Source organism: Neovison vison, chromosome 1 (assembly GCF_020171115.1).
Source record: "Neovison vison isolate M4711 chromosome 1, ASM_NN_V1, whole genome shotgun sequence".
NCBI lineage: Eukaryota > Metazoa > Chordata > Mammalia > Carnivora > Mustelidae > Neogale > Neogale vison.
The window spans coordinates 7,282,545-7,296,382 of record NC_058091.1 but is presented as its reverse complement, the minus strand read 5'-3'; the positions used below and the strand labels follow the sequence as shown (position 1 = coordinate 7,296,382).

General features: G+C 41.8%; 1 protein-coding gene across 4 annotated transcripts in view; it reads left to right on the top strand.

Annotated features, from left to right (window-relative positions):
- MAP3K4 (mitogen-activated protein kinase kinase kinase 4) overlaps window positions 1-13,838 on the top strand; it is a 112,755-nt gene that overhangs the window by 60,750 nt on the left and 38,167 nt on the right. For all 4 annotated transcript variants that reach the window (XM_044242731.1, XM_044242741.1, XM_044242723.1 and 1 more), the window contains exons 4-5: window positions 7,577-7,819; window positions 10,233-10,379. In XM_044242731.1, coding sequence (XP_044098666.1) covers window positions 7,577-7,819; window positions 10,233-10,379 — 390 coding nt within the window. The remainder of the gene's footprint in view (window positions 1-7,576; window positions 7,820-10,232; window positions 10,380-13,838) is intronic.

The window sequence follows — 13,838 nt, the reverse complement described above, 5'->3', positions numbered from 1 at the left end:
ACTCTGTTGCTCACAGAGCCTGATATGGGGCTTGGTCCCACAACCTGCGATCATGACCTTAGTTAGCTAAAACCATAAGTTGGATATTTAACTGACTGAGCCACCTAGGTGCCCCCAGTTCATTATATTTCTTAAGTCTTTTTAAATCTGTAGCTCCCCCTCCCTATTTTTGGCCATATGTGTATTGAAGAACCTGGACTTTTCATCCTATAGAGGTTCTCCTACCATCTGAATTTTGGTGATTGCATATACAGTTGCATATACAGTCCTTTTTTGTGTTTCCTTCTTCTCTGTGTTTTGTGTAAACTGACTGTAAGAACTAGTGGCTTGATTAGATCCAGGATTTCTTGATTGATTGGTTGAAGGATGGTGTTAATACTGCTTCATGGGGACATACGTATGACTGTCTCTTTGAGACATCAGCACTTAACGATCATTGTCTAGATCGCTTACTTCAATAAGGATTGAAAAGTGATATTTCTAATTCTCTTTTCTTCTTATTAGCGTAATTACCAGCTGTATTAAATAAGATATTGCTACAGTATCTTAGTCATTTCCTCAGTCATTATTTGGTTACCCAGTGGAATAATTGAACAGAAGGGACAGGGTAAATATGCTTGAATTTTCCCCTTTTATTTACCCTTTATCAGAAAAATGAGTTGGCTTATTGGTGACCAGTGAGTGCTTTTTTATTAATATGATTTTGCACTCATGAATTTAAACCCATTTGATATGTTTCAACCCATCGAAATCATTATTATAATCCATTAAAGTAATTGTAATAATTGATGTTCACATTGTCCCATTTTGGACAGTGGGAACATATTCAAGTTGGCTGAGGTCCTTTTATCACAGCCCAGGTGAGGAGTGTTTCATAACTTCTTTGATAGCTGATGTAAGAAGCTACTTTAAGCTTATGTTATATGTCTGCTTGAGACTGGGAATCTGATTTATCTTCAGGGAATTCTTGTTTCTTTTCTTGGGAAGTGCTATTCTAGGACTATAGTACCGGCATTGCTCATTGTAACAGAAGTCTTTGATCATTGTTTTGATTCTCTTCAAAAATACATTCCAATTTTATACTAACAATTTTCAATTTTTTACGTAATCTCTCTTGACTTTTCTTCTACAGTGAAAATCTCCATTTGTGGTGGTAATAGAAATGATGGCATTAAGAGTCTCAGAGTAATAGATTATTAGAATATGCTGACTATATTTCAGAATACATATACAATAATCTCAGAGTAGTACCAGCAGCAGTATGATTACTGAAAAAGTGTAAGCCCCTCCTCCCCCACCATCCTTAGGGCTATACCCTTTGGGATATGCCACCAAATTACTGCATTTCAAGATAATTCAATAATTCTTATGATTATGCCACTAACTAGACATATAATTAGAATTTCTTCTTTCTTTGGCTGTATATTTAAAATAACAGCTTTATTGAGACAGAATTCACATACCATGAAATTCACCATTTTGAAGTGTTCACTTCGTGGTTTCTACTATATTCAGAGTTGGATAACCACCACCACTGGCTACTTTTAGAACATATTTAGCATTCCTAAATGAGGCCCTGTCTCCTTCAGCTGCCACCTCCACAGTCCTTCCGCTCATCACCTCAGCCCTGAGCAACCACTTACCTGCTTTCTGTCTCTCTATATTTGCCTGTTTTGTGCAGTTCATATAAATGGAATCATATATTTGGTCTTTGGTGACTGGCTGCCTTCACCTGGCATCTTGTTCTCAAGGCTCACCCACATTGTATTTGTAGCAGTACTTCATTCCTCTTTATGGCTGCATAATATTCCATTGTGTGGATGGGCCACATCTTATTTCTCCATTCATAGATCTTTGATTTGTTATTTTTAGGTATTGCTTTTTAAACTTAATTTTGCAGGAATTATGAAAAATATTTGGTTTTAAGAGAGAATCTATGGAATAATATATTTTCAAGGGAATCTGGTTTCCCTGATAATGATAAGCTTAAAAAAAAAAAAGCTGTTATATTCTTCCATTTTTTTAATATAAGCTGTGTATGCAATTTTCTTTACTTTTAATATATGACCAGTTTATTTTTACCCGCTAAGGTTATACTTCTATTATAATTCCCTTATTGCTCTCCCCTGCCCCAACATTTTTTGATTGGTATTTGCTCGTTCTCAACCATGAGGATATTGGAATTAATCCTTTTCTTTTACCTGGGCTTTCATTTGAAGTGATTTGCTCTTCCAGTGAAATGCTACGTAGGACATTGCATATGCCCTCCCCTTTCTCCTGGGGTTTGGTGGGTGTGGTGACTCTGCAGTATGGCCATTTTGGACTGAACTTTCTCCCTTACATTCTCACCTTCTATTAGCCCCACAGGAGTGTGTGTGTATGTTTCCATAGATGGACATAGAGACAGAGATAAGAGATTTAGATTTAGGTTCATTTCTCTTTACTTCTTTTTTTTTTAAGGCTCTTGTTTTGGTTTTGTAAACAGCCTCCTGAGTCATTTCGTTTGTAGTAGAGTCCTTGATAAGGGCTCATAAGACCATTGTTTTCTGAATTCTTGGCTTTTCCTGACAATTTGCAGCATTGACTTTTGCAAGTTTGTTTGGCCATAACATCTTTGGCTTGTATTTTCTGTCCTTGAATAAGTTTAATATATATCCTTCATCGTCTTCTGGCAAGCAGCATTGAGGTTGCAAAGTCTCATGGAAATGTGATTTTTTTGTTTCTGCTTATAAGTAGAGACTTGTTGGTCTGTTTAATTTATTTATAACCTGAGTGTCCAAAGGATTGTCTTTTTTTGTTTTTCTTTAAACTGCACTAGTTTACCTGGTGTTGGTTTTTCCACATTGGTGTTTTTGAATACATAGTGCCCTTTTAGTATATAATTTCAGGTTTTGTTTGCTTTCTTCTTCTTCTTCTTCTTTTTTTTTAATTTCAAGTGAATTTCTTAATGTTTTAACTCTTTTCTGTTTCATTAGTTTGGTTTTCTTCTCTGGGAACCACTACTGTATGTGTTTTGGATCTACTTTGCCTCTCCGTCACTTTATTTCAAACCAATCTCCCTACCTTCCCTACCTTCCTTCCTTCCTTTCTTCCTTCTCTCTCTTTCTTTCTGATTTATAAAATTGTCTTCATTTTTACCTTCGATTTCTCTGAAGCCATCATCTGTTCTGTTTATTTGTGCTCATGTTCCTACTGGTTAGCTTTGTGTTTTTAAGATGATTTTCTTTCTTTTTTTTTTTAAAGATTTATTTATTTTAGAGAGAGAGAGAAAGAGAGAGAACAGGAGCAGGGGGAGGGAGAGAGGGAGAGAGTGAGAAGCAGACTCCCCACTAAGTTAGGAACCCAAAGCGGGACTCGGTCTCATGAACCTGAGATCATGACTTGAGCCAAAACCGCGTCAGGTGCTTAACTGACTGAACCACCCAGGTGCCCCTAAAGTGATTTTCAATTAAAAAAATTATCTTTCGAGTACTATCACTTTATAGTGATATAAAGTGATCTTGTGAGTCTTTCTAATTATAATTTATGTTGTTTTATATTTTCTATGATTTTCTTAATTTCTTTTAGCTTTCTTGGGGAAATCAGACTGCAGTCCTTTTAGTGGACATGTCTTTCTGGCAGCCTTTCGCTGTTTCTAGGGTTATTCTGCTCCTTATTTCTCTGCTTAATAACCCTGTATTGGATTCTACCACAGTCTTTTTGTTCCTCATTTTAAAACATATTTGTTTTCATGAACTTTAAGGAAAGAGAGAGTTTAGAAAGTGTTAGGGTTTGTAGCTTTGAGCTCCTTCTTCTGAATTGCCAAAACACACGTTCTCTTTTTTTGAGATCTTCTGGTGTGTTACCCTCCTACTTTTGGACCTTCTTATTCTTTGCTCTTCTTCCCTGGTCAGTTGGATTTCAGTCTAGCGGGTTCGTCCTGGAAGGGGATTTTAGCTGATACGTTGTAAGAGTTTGGGAGGCCTAAACCACTTCAGCCCTTGCAGACCTGTTGCAACCCCTTGACCTCACTCATGACTTTGTGCGCAAATCACTGTTTCCCTCAAGTCCTCAAATAGAAGCAGTGAACTTTCTATTGAATAGTCATTAGTGATTGTGGTGTTTGTCCCTTTGGGCCCATCAGACACCCTGTTAATCCCCTATGTTTCCCTTGCATAAGTGCTGATACTACAGGGTCTGGCATGGTTCACCTCCCCCCATTTCTTGTACTTTGTAGTTCATGGAGATGCCATTGGACATGTGTCTCAAGGAGTTTTGACTTTGTGTCCTCATTCTCTCCGTTCTTATGGGGGAACTAAGGGAAATTAAAATCCTGCTGCCACCACTGTCTTTCCAGAATTTCTGTTACTCTATTGACCCTGTACTAAATTGCCAGTATTTGGTTATTTTTGACTGACTAAAATGGCAATTTTATATGGCTTAATCTAATATATAGGGCACCTGGGTGGCTCAATCAGTTAAGCGTCTATCTTCAGCTCAGGTCATGATCTCAGGGTCCTGGGATCAAGCCCCACATCAGGCTCCTTGCTCAGCAGGGAGCTTGCTTCCGCCTTTTCTCTGCCTGCCTCTCTGCCTACTTGTGATCTCTCTCTCTCTGTGTCAAATAAATAAAATCTTAAATAATGTATAGCTCTCTGTTTAGGTTATTAAACCTGTATTAACATTTGGAGTCTTTCCATATGTATATGTTCAAACATATTTTTGTATTTACGTTAATATATACTCTAGTTTCTCATATCAGTTAAGAGTTTCTAAAATAGCTGTATAACTAAAAAATTATGACTATAGTTATGGGGGAAATAGATGTAATTATTTTTCAGTTTTCTTTAACATTGGATTATCCATTTTACAACTTCTTCAACTGCTGTATACTTTTTTATGTATTGATTAGAGATAATTTGATACATTTCTCTGCTGATCTGTTTATAGTACTTTTCTGTTTTAAATAAAGTAGGTTTATTAGTAACTTGTCATCACTTAGGGCAGTTCTTCCCTTTTATTCTTTTAAAAAATTTCTGGGCTGTTTTTACTTTTGCATGTTACTTTCTTCCACATTAATTTCATTGAATGAATTTATTAACCTCCCCAAAGTGCCAGCGGGGTTATGATTGTACTTACGTTTTTATTGATGTCTCGATTATTGAGTTAGGCCAGGTTTCCTGAGTTGATCACAGATTTTATACCATATTTAATCCTGTATTTCTCACTGGAAATAATAATAAACAGATGAAATAGTAGCAAATAATGCCATTCTTGTACTTTTTTGCCCCTTCCTCTCTTCTTGTGTTTTATTGAAATAATTGGGAATTTAATACTCGGGTTTTTTTTCTCATAGTATGCTTTAAAAAAAAAATACTCCTTTCTAGAACTTGATTATAATCTTCCACCAAGTTATCATCATGGAGTTGTATCTGCCTGTATAACTCCTGCTAATTTCATGGCTTTTCACTTCTTTGGGTATTTTTGTCTTGGGATCTTTATTCTGATTTAATTTTCATTTGACCAGACCCTACTGTACTTCCTCAGTAGTTTTTAGTGAAGTTCTTCAGTGAAGATAAAGGAATTGTACTTTGAGTTCTTCCGTGTCCAAAGAGGTATCTTCTTTCTTCTTCGCATATTAGTGGTATCTTGACTGTGCAAAAAGCTCTCCTCCAGCTCCTCCTCCTGTTCTTTCTGGCCTCCTGTTTTATCTTCCTGTGACGCTCCTAGATCTGACTTCCATGTCTCTATTTTTCACTCAAAACTTCCATTCCTTTTTCTTTCGCTCTTTGTTGTGGTAATAATTCCTGTAGTTAATGTCTAAGCTATTAATTTTTACCACATTCATTCAGTTTTCACTGCCTTTATTGAACTTGTTTTGGGAATGTTGGTTTGTTAAATGTTTTCCGGAGGACTTCAGTGCGATTGTGCAGTAGAGTATTTTATGGGTCTCTCCTGTTTCCTCCATTAGTGAGTGTCGCTGTTTCGATGCTTCGCCTTGGTTCCCTTAGTTAAAACTGCTGTTTCCTTTTCAGTGCTCAGTAGTTTTTTAATGTCTGTTCCTCACTGGACACGGATTGACCCACCGGGCACCACCCGTGGGAACACGTTTCCTCCACGGCAGTGTGGGTCTGGCTGTTGAGCCTCCCACGCAGTGTTGTCTTGCACGATGGACAAGTGGGGATTGTTCTCTTTCCCAGTGAGCCTGTAGCAGATGGGTGAACAGGCTGGAACTCTAGAGAATGCAAAAAAAAAAAAAAAAAAAAAAACTCTTTAGAATTTTATCAGAGAAAGTTTGCGGAATTTTGTAGAGCTTTGAAGAAGCCTTTGACCTGAGATCATTCAGTACACCAGAGGAAAACAAGCGTTTATTATTGCCTAAAGCTTTTAAACAGACATGTCTTACACCTAACCACATTGACCACATTTAAGAAATGATGTATCATTTAAAAAATTCCTGGCTGCTGTGGGAAACTGAAGTATGTATTAATTTAAATGCAGAAGTATGTGTTGAGCATAAAAGGATGTGAGCAGAGGAGACCAATTAAGAATTCACTCCATGAGAGGGAGCATAGATAGGAATGACATGGAGGCAGAATAGCTACAATTGGTGATGTTTTAAACTGAAGAGAAGTTGAAGGGCATCTGGATGGCTCAGTTGGTTAAGCGTCCGACTCCTGGTTTTGGCTCAGGTCATGATGTCAGGGTCCTGAGATCAAGCTCTGTGTCGGACTCTGCCCACAGTGCTGAGTCTGCTTGTCCCTCGCCCTGCTCTCTCTCTCCCTCTCTCTCAATCTCTCTCTCTGGGATGGATAGATAAAATCTTAAAAAAAAAAATTGACGAGAAGTTGAGGTTTTCGAATTTGTTGGCCTCAATTTTCTCAATAAAAAGAGAAGGGAAGGTCTTTGGATATGATTGGTCAGGATGATGTTGCCAGGGGTCTAAGGACAGTGGGGAAAGCTCCACATCCCCTGTCCTATAAGGAAAAGTGTAAGGCATTTGAAGAGGGTAACTGTAAGGAGGGATGGGCAACACTGGGATTCCTGGGAACACTGAATAACAGATACTTGAGTGGGACCAGCCAGGTCAATTTTATGATTTTTTTTCTATCAGCATCATTTGGTGTAGCTCAGGAGAGCAACGGACTAGAAGAGTTTGGGTGCACCAAGTGATTTTTGTGTTTATGTAAATAGCTCCCTGGTTTTGTAATCTTTTCTCCAATTTCAGTAATTTCTGGTTTTCTCAGTCTGAAGATAGTCATGGCTAATAATGTATATAACCTAAAAAATAAAGTGTTCTAATCATTTTAAGTATGATGATAAAATAATGTTTGATGCAAATGATGAACTTGATTCTTTTTCTGCTATGATTTTTTTGAGAAAAATATTATAATTTGGTGTCCTTGTTATGATTTCTTATTACTTTTAGAACTTCTTGGGTCTGTGTTGAAAATGTTGAATTATTCTAAAGAGTATTTTCCTGCAAAATTGTGATTTTGTAGATCGTCTGCAAACTATAGAGAATAATAGTTGATAACCGCAGCCTTAGGACGTGGTTTCGTATGCTCTCTTAACTTCTGTTGAATTTTTGTTCTAGTTTTCCGAATTTCCACACCCTATGTGGGGTTCCGATTATGTGCAGTTATCCAGGAAGCCACCTTCCTCGGAGCAGAAGTGTAGCACTGTGTCGTGGGATGAGCTGAAGTCCATGGACTTACCCTCCTTCGAGCCTGCCTTCCTGGTGCTCTGTCGAGTCCTTCTGAATGTGATACACGAGTGTCTGAAGTTAAGATTGGAACAGAGACCAGCTGGGGAACCGTCTCTCTTGAGTATTAAGCAGGTCTGTTTCCAGCACTTCTTAAAAATATTTAGTGATTACTGTGCTATTCTGCAGGCTTATAGTTTTTATTTTGGATTGAGGGTTTTTTTTAATTGTTGCAAATAATGAAAATGTTCTTTGTGTGGAGTCCTCAGAGATAAGATTGTTGCTCAACCTTTCTGCCATCGCTTCCTTATTCCAAAAGGATATAAAAGTATGGTGATGAAGTAACATAGTCTGTAAACATCGGTCTTTGGAGGCTGGAATCTTAAAATTCACTCGTTAGAAGTAGTTTAAGTTCCTTGAATTTATTTATTTTTTGTTCTATTTAAGCTGTGTGGAAACAGATAAATGTCTTTAGAGTATGCAGTGGGGGGAGATGTTTGGACTTTTTGTTTGCTTAGACAGTTGCGTGGTTTAAATAGTAATGACAGCTGCTGCTTTCTTGTTTTCATTCATTTTGGATGGGATTCTCTAGGGAGTTTGATACTCCAGAGGTAACAGGAATGACTGGAAGCTGTTGTATCTAGCTCAGTGAATGCTGCAGAATGTTTGTTTTATGATATTACCATATCCACTATGCAGAATAAACATGTCAGATTTTGGCAAAAAAAAAAAAAAAAAGAAAAGAAAGAGAAAGGTATGTTTTTGTCGATTGTGCATGTCCATCCCCTCATGATGGAAGGGCTAGGAGCTCATTGGTGACGACCGATGGCATCTGGGGACAAGCACAGGCCATATGATAGGCACAGAATAGGTTTAGCTGGCAGGGGGTGACTCGCGGACTTCGTTGTCCTCACGTCAAGTTTTCCGTCCGGCGCCGATCAGAGCGCCGCTTCCTCCCTCGCTCTGCTGCTCAGCACCTTGCTGCCGGCTACTGTCCTGCCGTCCCCACTGGCCGTGCTTCCCACTTGTCCGCCTGACTGGAGTGGTAATTTAGGAAGTTTGGGTAAAATACTTCCCTTCCTCACAAAATGAATTCTTCAGGAATGTAACCTGGTAAGACAAGGCAGAGTTTACCTTTTGCTGATGGGGCTATTGTGAGGATGAAACAGCACTTTATGTTAAAATAAAAACAATACATAGATGAATGTAGCATTACTAGGATCAAAATAAAACAAATTTTGGCTAAGATCATTCATAGATTCGGTTATAAGCGAATGTCACCTAAGTGACATCTTTTTTTTTTTTTTTTTTAAAGATTTTATTTATTTATTTGAAGAGGGAAATTACAAGTAGGCAGAGAGGCAGGCGGAGAGAGAGGGAAGCAGGCTCCCTGCTAAGCAGAGAGCCCTATGGGGGGCTGATCCCAGGACGCTGAGATCAGGACCTGAGCCTAAGGCAGAGGCTTAACCCACTGAGCCTCCCAGGCGCCCCTAAGTGACATCTTTAACAGAGAAATTTACATCTGAACAGAACAGCTTTTAATAAATTTAACTCTAGCCATGGCTCTCTTATGTGGGTAATTATTTTTAGAACCTTTTAAGGGGGAAATTATGTTTATAAAAACAATCCATATTTATTTTAGAATATTTGAAAAGAACAGAAAATGATATAGACAGAAATGAAAATTATCCTATTATGCTGCCACTCAGAGATAACCACTGTAATTATTTTGGTATATTTTTCTCCATCTGTTTTTTCTACAGAAGTCAAAGAAAAAAAATATATATGAATTTTTGCCCTGAAATATTTTTTAAAAATAAGATTTTAATGTCTGCAGGAGTGCTCTGTTACATAGGTTCATCATAATTTATTTATCCCCATCATTTTAAATAATATTATGATAATACATGATAACTATTATGATGAAAAGACTTAAAGGGCAGTCATCCCATGTCAGCCTCCCACTCCTTTCCAGCGTTTCCTGCTGGGCCTGCCCATGCTGGCACTCAGCTCTTTGTTTAGATTTGTTTTCCCTTGGCTTCCATCTCATTTCAACACATCGATCCTGGGTTTGGTGGTGATTAGAGGCTTTTGATGGTAAAGGTCACAAATCACAGTAGTTGCTATGCTGAATTATTACAGAGATGGTCATGCTCTGTGGCATGTATGTAAATTTGAATCCCTATTATGTTTTCAGACAAAAATCATCAGTTTTGTTAGGGGATTTTTCTCTCCTACCCTTGTCTTATAGAATGCAAACTAGTACAAAAGTAGATCTTTTTCTGTGCTTTATTGTCTACACAGATGTACTTGTGGGGTCATAGGTTTTCACAAATCGGCCTTTGCCCGGATGATAGCTTCTCTGTGTATTCATGCTATATTAACTACTTTTCTTTTCGGTGTTCAGTTCTTAATTGAGACAACTAAGATAGTTACATAAACGGAACTGATAAGGACTTGGAGAGCGTGGTAGGGCTTTTGGAGGTGGCGGGGCTGAGGAGGGGGATGCGCTGGGGGTGCGCGCAGTGACAGACTTGGTGCCCCGCAGCTGGCGAGGGAGTGTAAAGAGGTGCTCAAGGGCGGCCTGCTGATGAAGCAGTACTACCAGTTCATGCTGCACGAGGTGCTCGACCAGCTGGACGGGACGGACTGCAACATGGACGCCTTCGAGGAGGACCTGCATAAAATGCTGATGGTGAGCCCCCCGGGGGGTGTGAATGTGTGCAAGAGAGAGCAGAGCGCGAGCACGTGAGAGTGAACACGGGGGCGGGGGGGGGGCAGTCTCCAACCTGACCTTGTCATCTCGTATTGGATTAAACTTGTTTCACCTAAATCCGCATTTTAACGAATCCTTAGTGGTTTCTGCGTTAGAATTTTTGATGAAGCTTAACTCAGTTCACTGTGTAACCTAAGAGTCTTCATCTTACAGCAGAATGGCCCAGAAATGGAATCATAGTCTGGTCCTGTTGTATCACGCCGTCTGGCATCAGCCATTTCTGTGTTGCTGCCCGCGCTAGGGCTGGGGAGGCCGGAGTGGACAGTAAGAGGCTCGTGGTCTGCTGGGACCTGGGCATGGGGGGTACTTGCACCCTGAGCGTCAGGGTGGAATCCTGCTGAGGTGCAGGGACGACTTGGAGACGGGTCCTCTCAGCTAGCCTGGGGACATCTGGGAGCTCTTAGCTGAGTCAAGAGCTCGCGGAGGAACCGCGCACATCCGGGGAACTGTAAATACGGGGTCTAGCGGGAGCAGGCTGGCTTTGATTTCTTCCCAAGAGGAGCTCCCTGGGCTTCTCACACCACAGGTGTTGTCCTTCCTGGTGCTTTCCTACCTCTGTCTTTTGCTCCTCTTAGTCCTTCCTGGTAGACCTGTCCCGTTTCCTTATCTATCCACTTAAGACTTACTTGGAAGTTTTACTTTTCTCTAGAAAGCTTTATCTGGCAGCTTCAGCCTTTAATGTACATTTACCCTCCCCGCACTCTCACGGCAGCTGTAATGGGGGCTGTGCTCTTGGTGCTCAGTGGTCTGTTGCTCTGCTCGAAGCTTCCTCAGCTAGCCTGGAAGCTTCGTAAGCCAGGGCTCGAAGTGGCCCGAGGTGCCCTTGTCTTCCGCACTGCCCCGCAGAGTGTTAGTCTGTAACGACAGGCTAGAGGCATGAGAGTACATGCACGGGTGGTCCTGCCATGTGACGGGTCAACGACACAAAGTAAAAATGACAGTGCTTAAGGGTATATTGTGTTTGGAATGCTTTAAAGACCTGTTTTGTGTGACCTTTCACTTATCCTGTCTTGGCATGGCTCCAGCACACCCGGATATCACCCCTACTTTGCTAGAGGAGAGGAAAAGAGCAAAAGGGAGAAAACATCCTTGCCAGCTCGGTCCAGAGCAGTGACGCTGTCTCGGGAGCCACTGCTGACAGAGTTCCCCTGTGTCGTGTTAGCCAAACCTGGTGCCTGCCTCTTGACTGTCGTGGAGGCTGGGGATGCAAATACTTAGCTTTCCAGCCTCTGTCGTGGAAGGATAGAAAGAAGAATGAGGGTACGAAGGGGATGTTCAATATCTGGCATATCACAAGAAATAATTTTGAGTTTGAAATTATTTCCTGCCTGTTGGCGGGAGCATCCATAAAAGATCAGAGTGTGGAAAATGTGGCTACATTTTGAAATACCATTTATTTCTTAGGTTAGAAAAGTCCTTACCATTGAAAAGTCATGGTAAAAAGCAAGAGCAAATTATTTTCTGTCAGTGGATGGTTAAAGAAGGAGTTTAAAAAGCCAGAAAATGCTTTGCTTTCTGAACTGTCTTTGGTGGTTTTACAGCGGCACGCACAGCACCCTTTTGCATGCGGTCACTGGGGCAGGAGGGAGAAGAAGGAGGCAGGTGAACTGTGCCCTCCAGGTCCTTCAGCTTCAGTGTCGGTGGTGAACCTGTGGGCCATCTGAAGTGTAGGGAAGGAAGTTACTCCTTAGAGCTACAAGTACTTAGGATTTAGTCTTGGTTTTGCTGCCAATGAGCCATGTGGGGCAAGATCTGCCTTAATCTCCATAATTTCACAGATGAAGAGCTAGAAATTAGCAGTGATTTTAAAATTGTGTCTCAAAGTATGCTCAGTGGCTCATGGCAGGTGCGTATTTTGAAAACTGGGGGAACCCAAACAAAATTGGTGTTTTCGTTAGGAAGGAGGGAGAGAATGGCCTTTGAATGATCAGTCACATCTTGGGTACCACAACACCCTTCTCTGGAACCTCACCAAAAAACAGCAAAAAGAATGAAGAGTAAAGAATGAAATTCCGTGTTTAGTTAAAGGAGGAAATTGACTACACTGCTCTCCTTTCCTTACCTCCAGAAAACTCTATTTGCCTTGAAATTTGGGCTAAAATGAGGGTTGGCCCAAACTCTATATATCTCATAGCCCAGCCAGGGATTCATTAGAGCTGGGATATCTGGGTATGAATGGTCAGGAGAGAAGCAGGAGGAGTCCCCATGGAGGACTTGTCAGGGGCAGATCTGCGAGACAGGGGAGCAGAAGTGGAGACACTTCCAGAGCTGCGGGAGCATATCCTGCTGGCTGAGGAGGAGTGTGAGCTTCCCGGGGGGGAGGGGAAGCGGAGGTCAGCAGGCTACCATGTGGAATCTCTGTGACGGCGAAATCTCTGTGACTTCGGGGGATTTACTTTGGGTGACATCGTCACCCTGACTGTGTGCAGGTCTGGGGACGTACCTTGGTGAGCGTTCGCTTGAGGCAACAAGCTATATTGAAGCTGTCCGCTGTCTTAGCTCATTTCTCTGGGCCTGGCCTTCAAAAGAACCAAGGCAGTAAATACGATAGAGATGTAGGAACATGCAAACGATCGAAGGAAGCTACGTAAAAAGAACCAAAGAGGAACAAACATGTGACACTGATGAACAAGATGTGGCAGTTGCAGAAGGCGCAGGAGGGAGGGCCAGGACCAGGGAGGGAGGGCCGGGACGCACGCAGCGGGGCTTCCGCTGAGGCCTGGCTCTTGCAGTGGGGTTCGTAGTGAAGGCTGCGGGTCCGGGGAGAGTTTTTAAATTGATGTTACCAGAGACCATGAAAGCCTTTGGGACTGATTTTGTTAAGGGACAAACGAACAGAATTACGTGCGTATCCGAGAAGAAGGGACTCGCTAGTGCGCGGGTCCTCCCACGCCGTGAGGAGGGGAGTCTCCAAACACAAGTGTTGAGATCGGGAGGAAGCTTCGCTCGGCCACTGCTAGGAAGGGGAGGACGGCGCGTCACATGTGACTGTGCGTTCTTGGTACTGAGAACATGAGGGGTTTCTATCTCAGGCCTTTTCTCCTTCGCTGGGGGGGTGAGATGGGTGAGGGTGGGCACCGGCGCTTGGAGAAAAATCGGGGAGTTTCAAACTGTGCTTGTAGGAAGGAGGAGAGTGGGTGGAGGGGGACATAAATATTAGCAGAAACGTACACCGTGCGGCTGGGACTATGACGTGTAGAGCAGTGGCTGCTCCCTGACCCGTGACACGCGTGTCCTCAGCTTCCTGAGTGTGGGCGTGGGGCACGGGCTCGCCAGGCTCATCGTGTGGCGGTCCGGCAGGCAGGCGAGCTGCAAAGAACGGGCGAGGTGGCGGCGTGGGGGGCGGCAGCAGCAGGGGCGTGGGAAGGGTGACCGCGT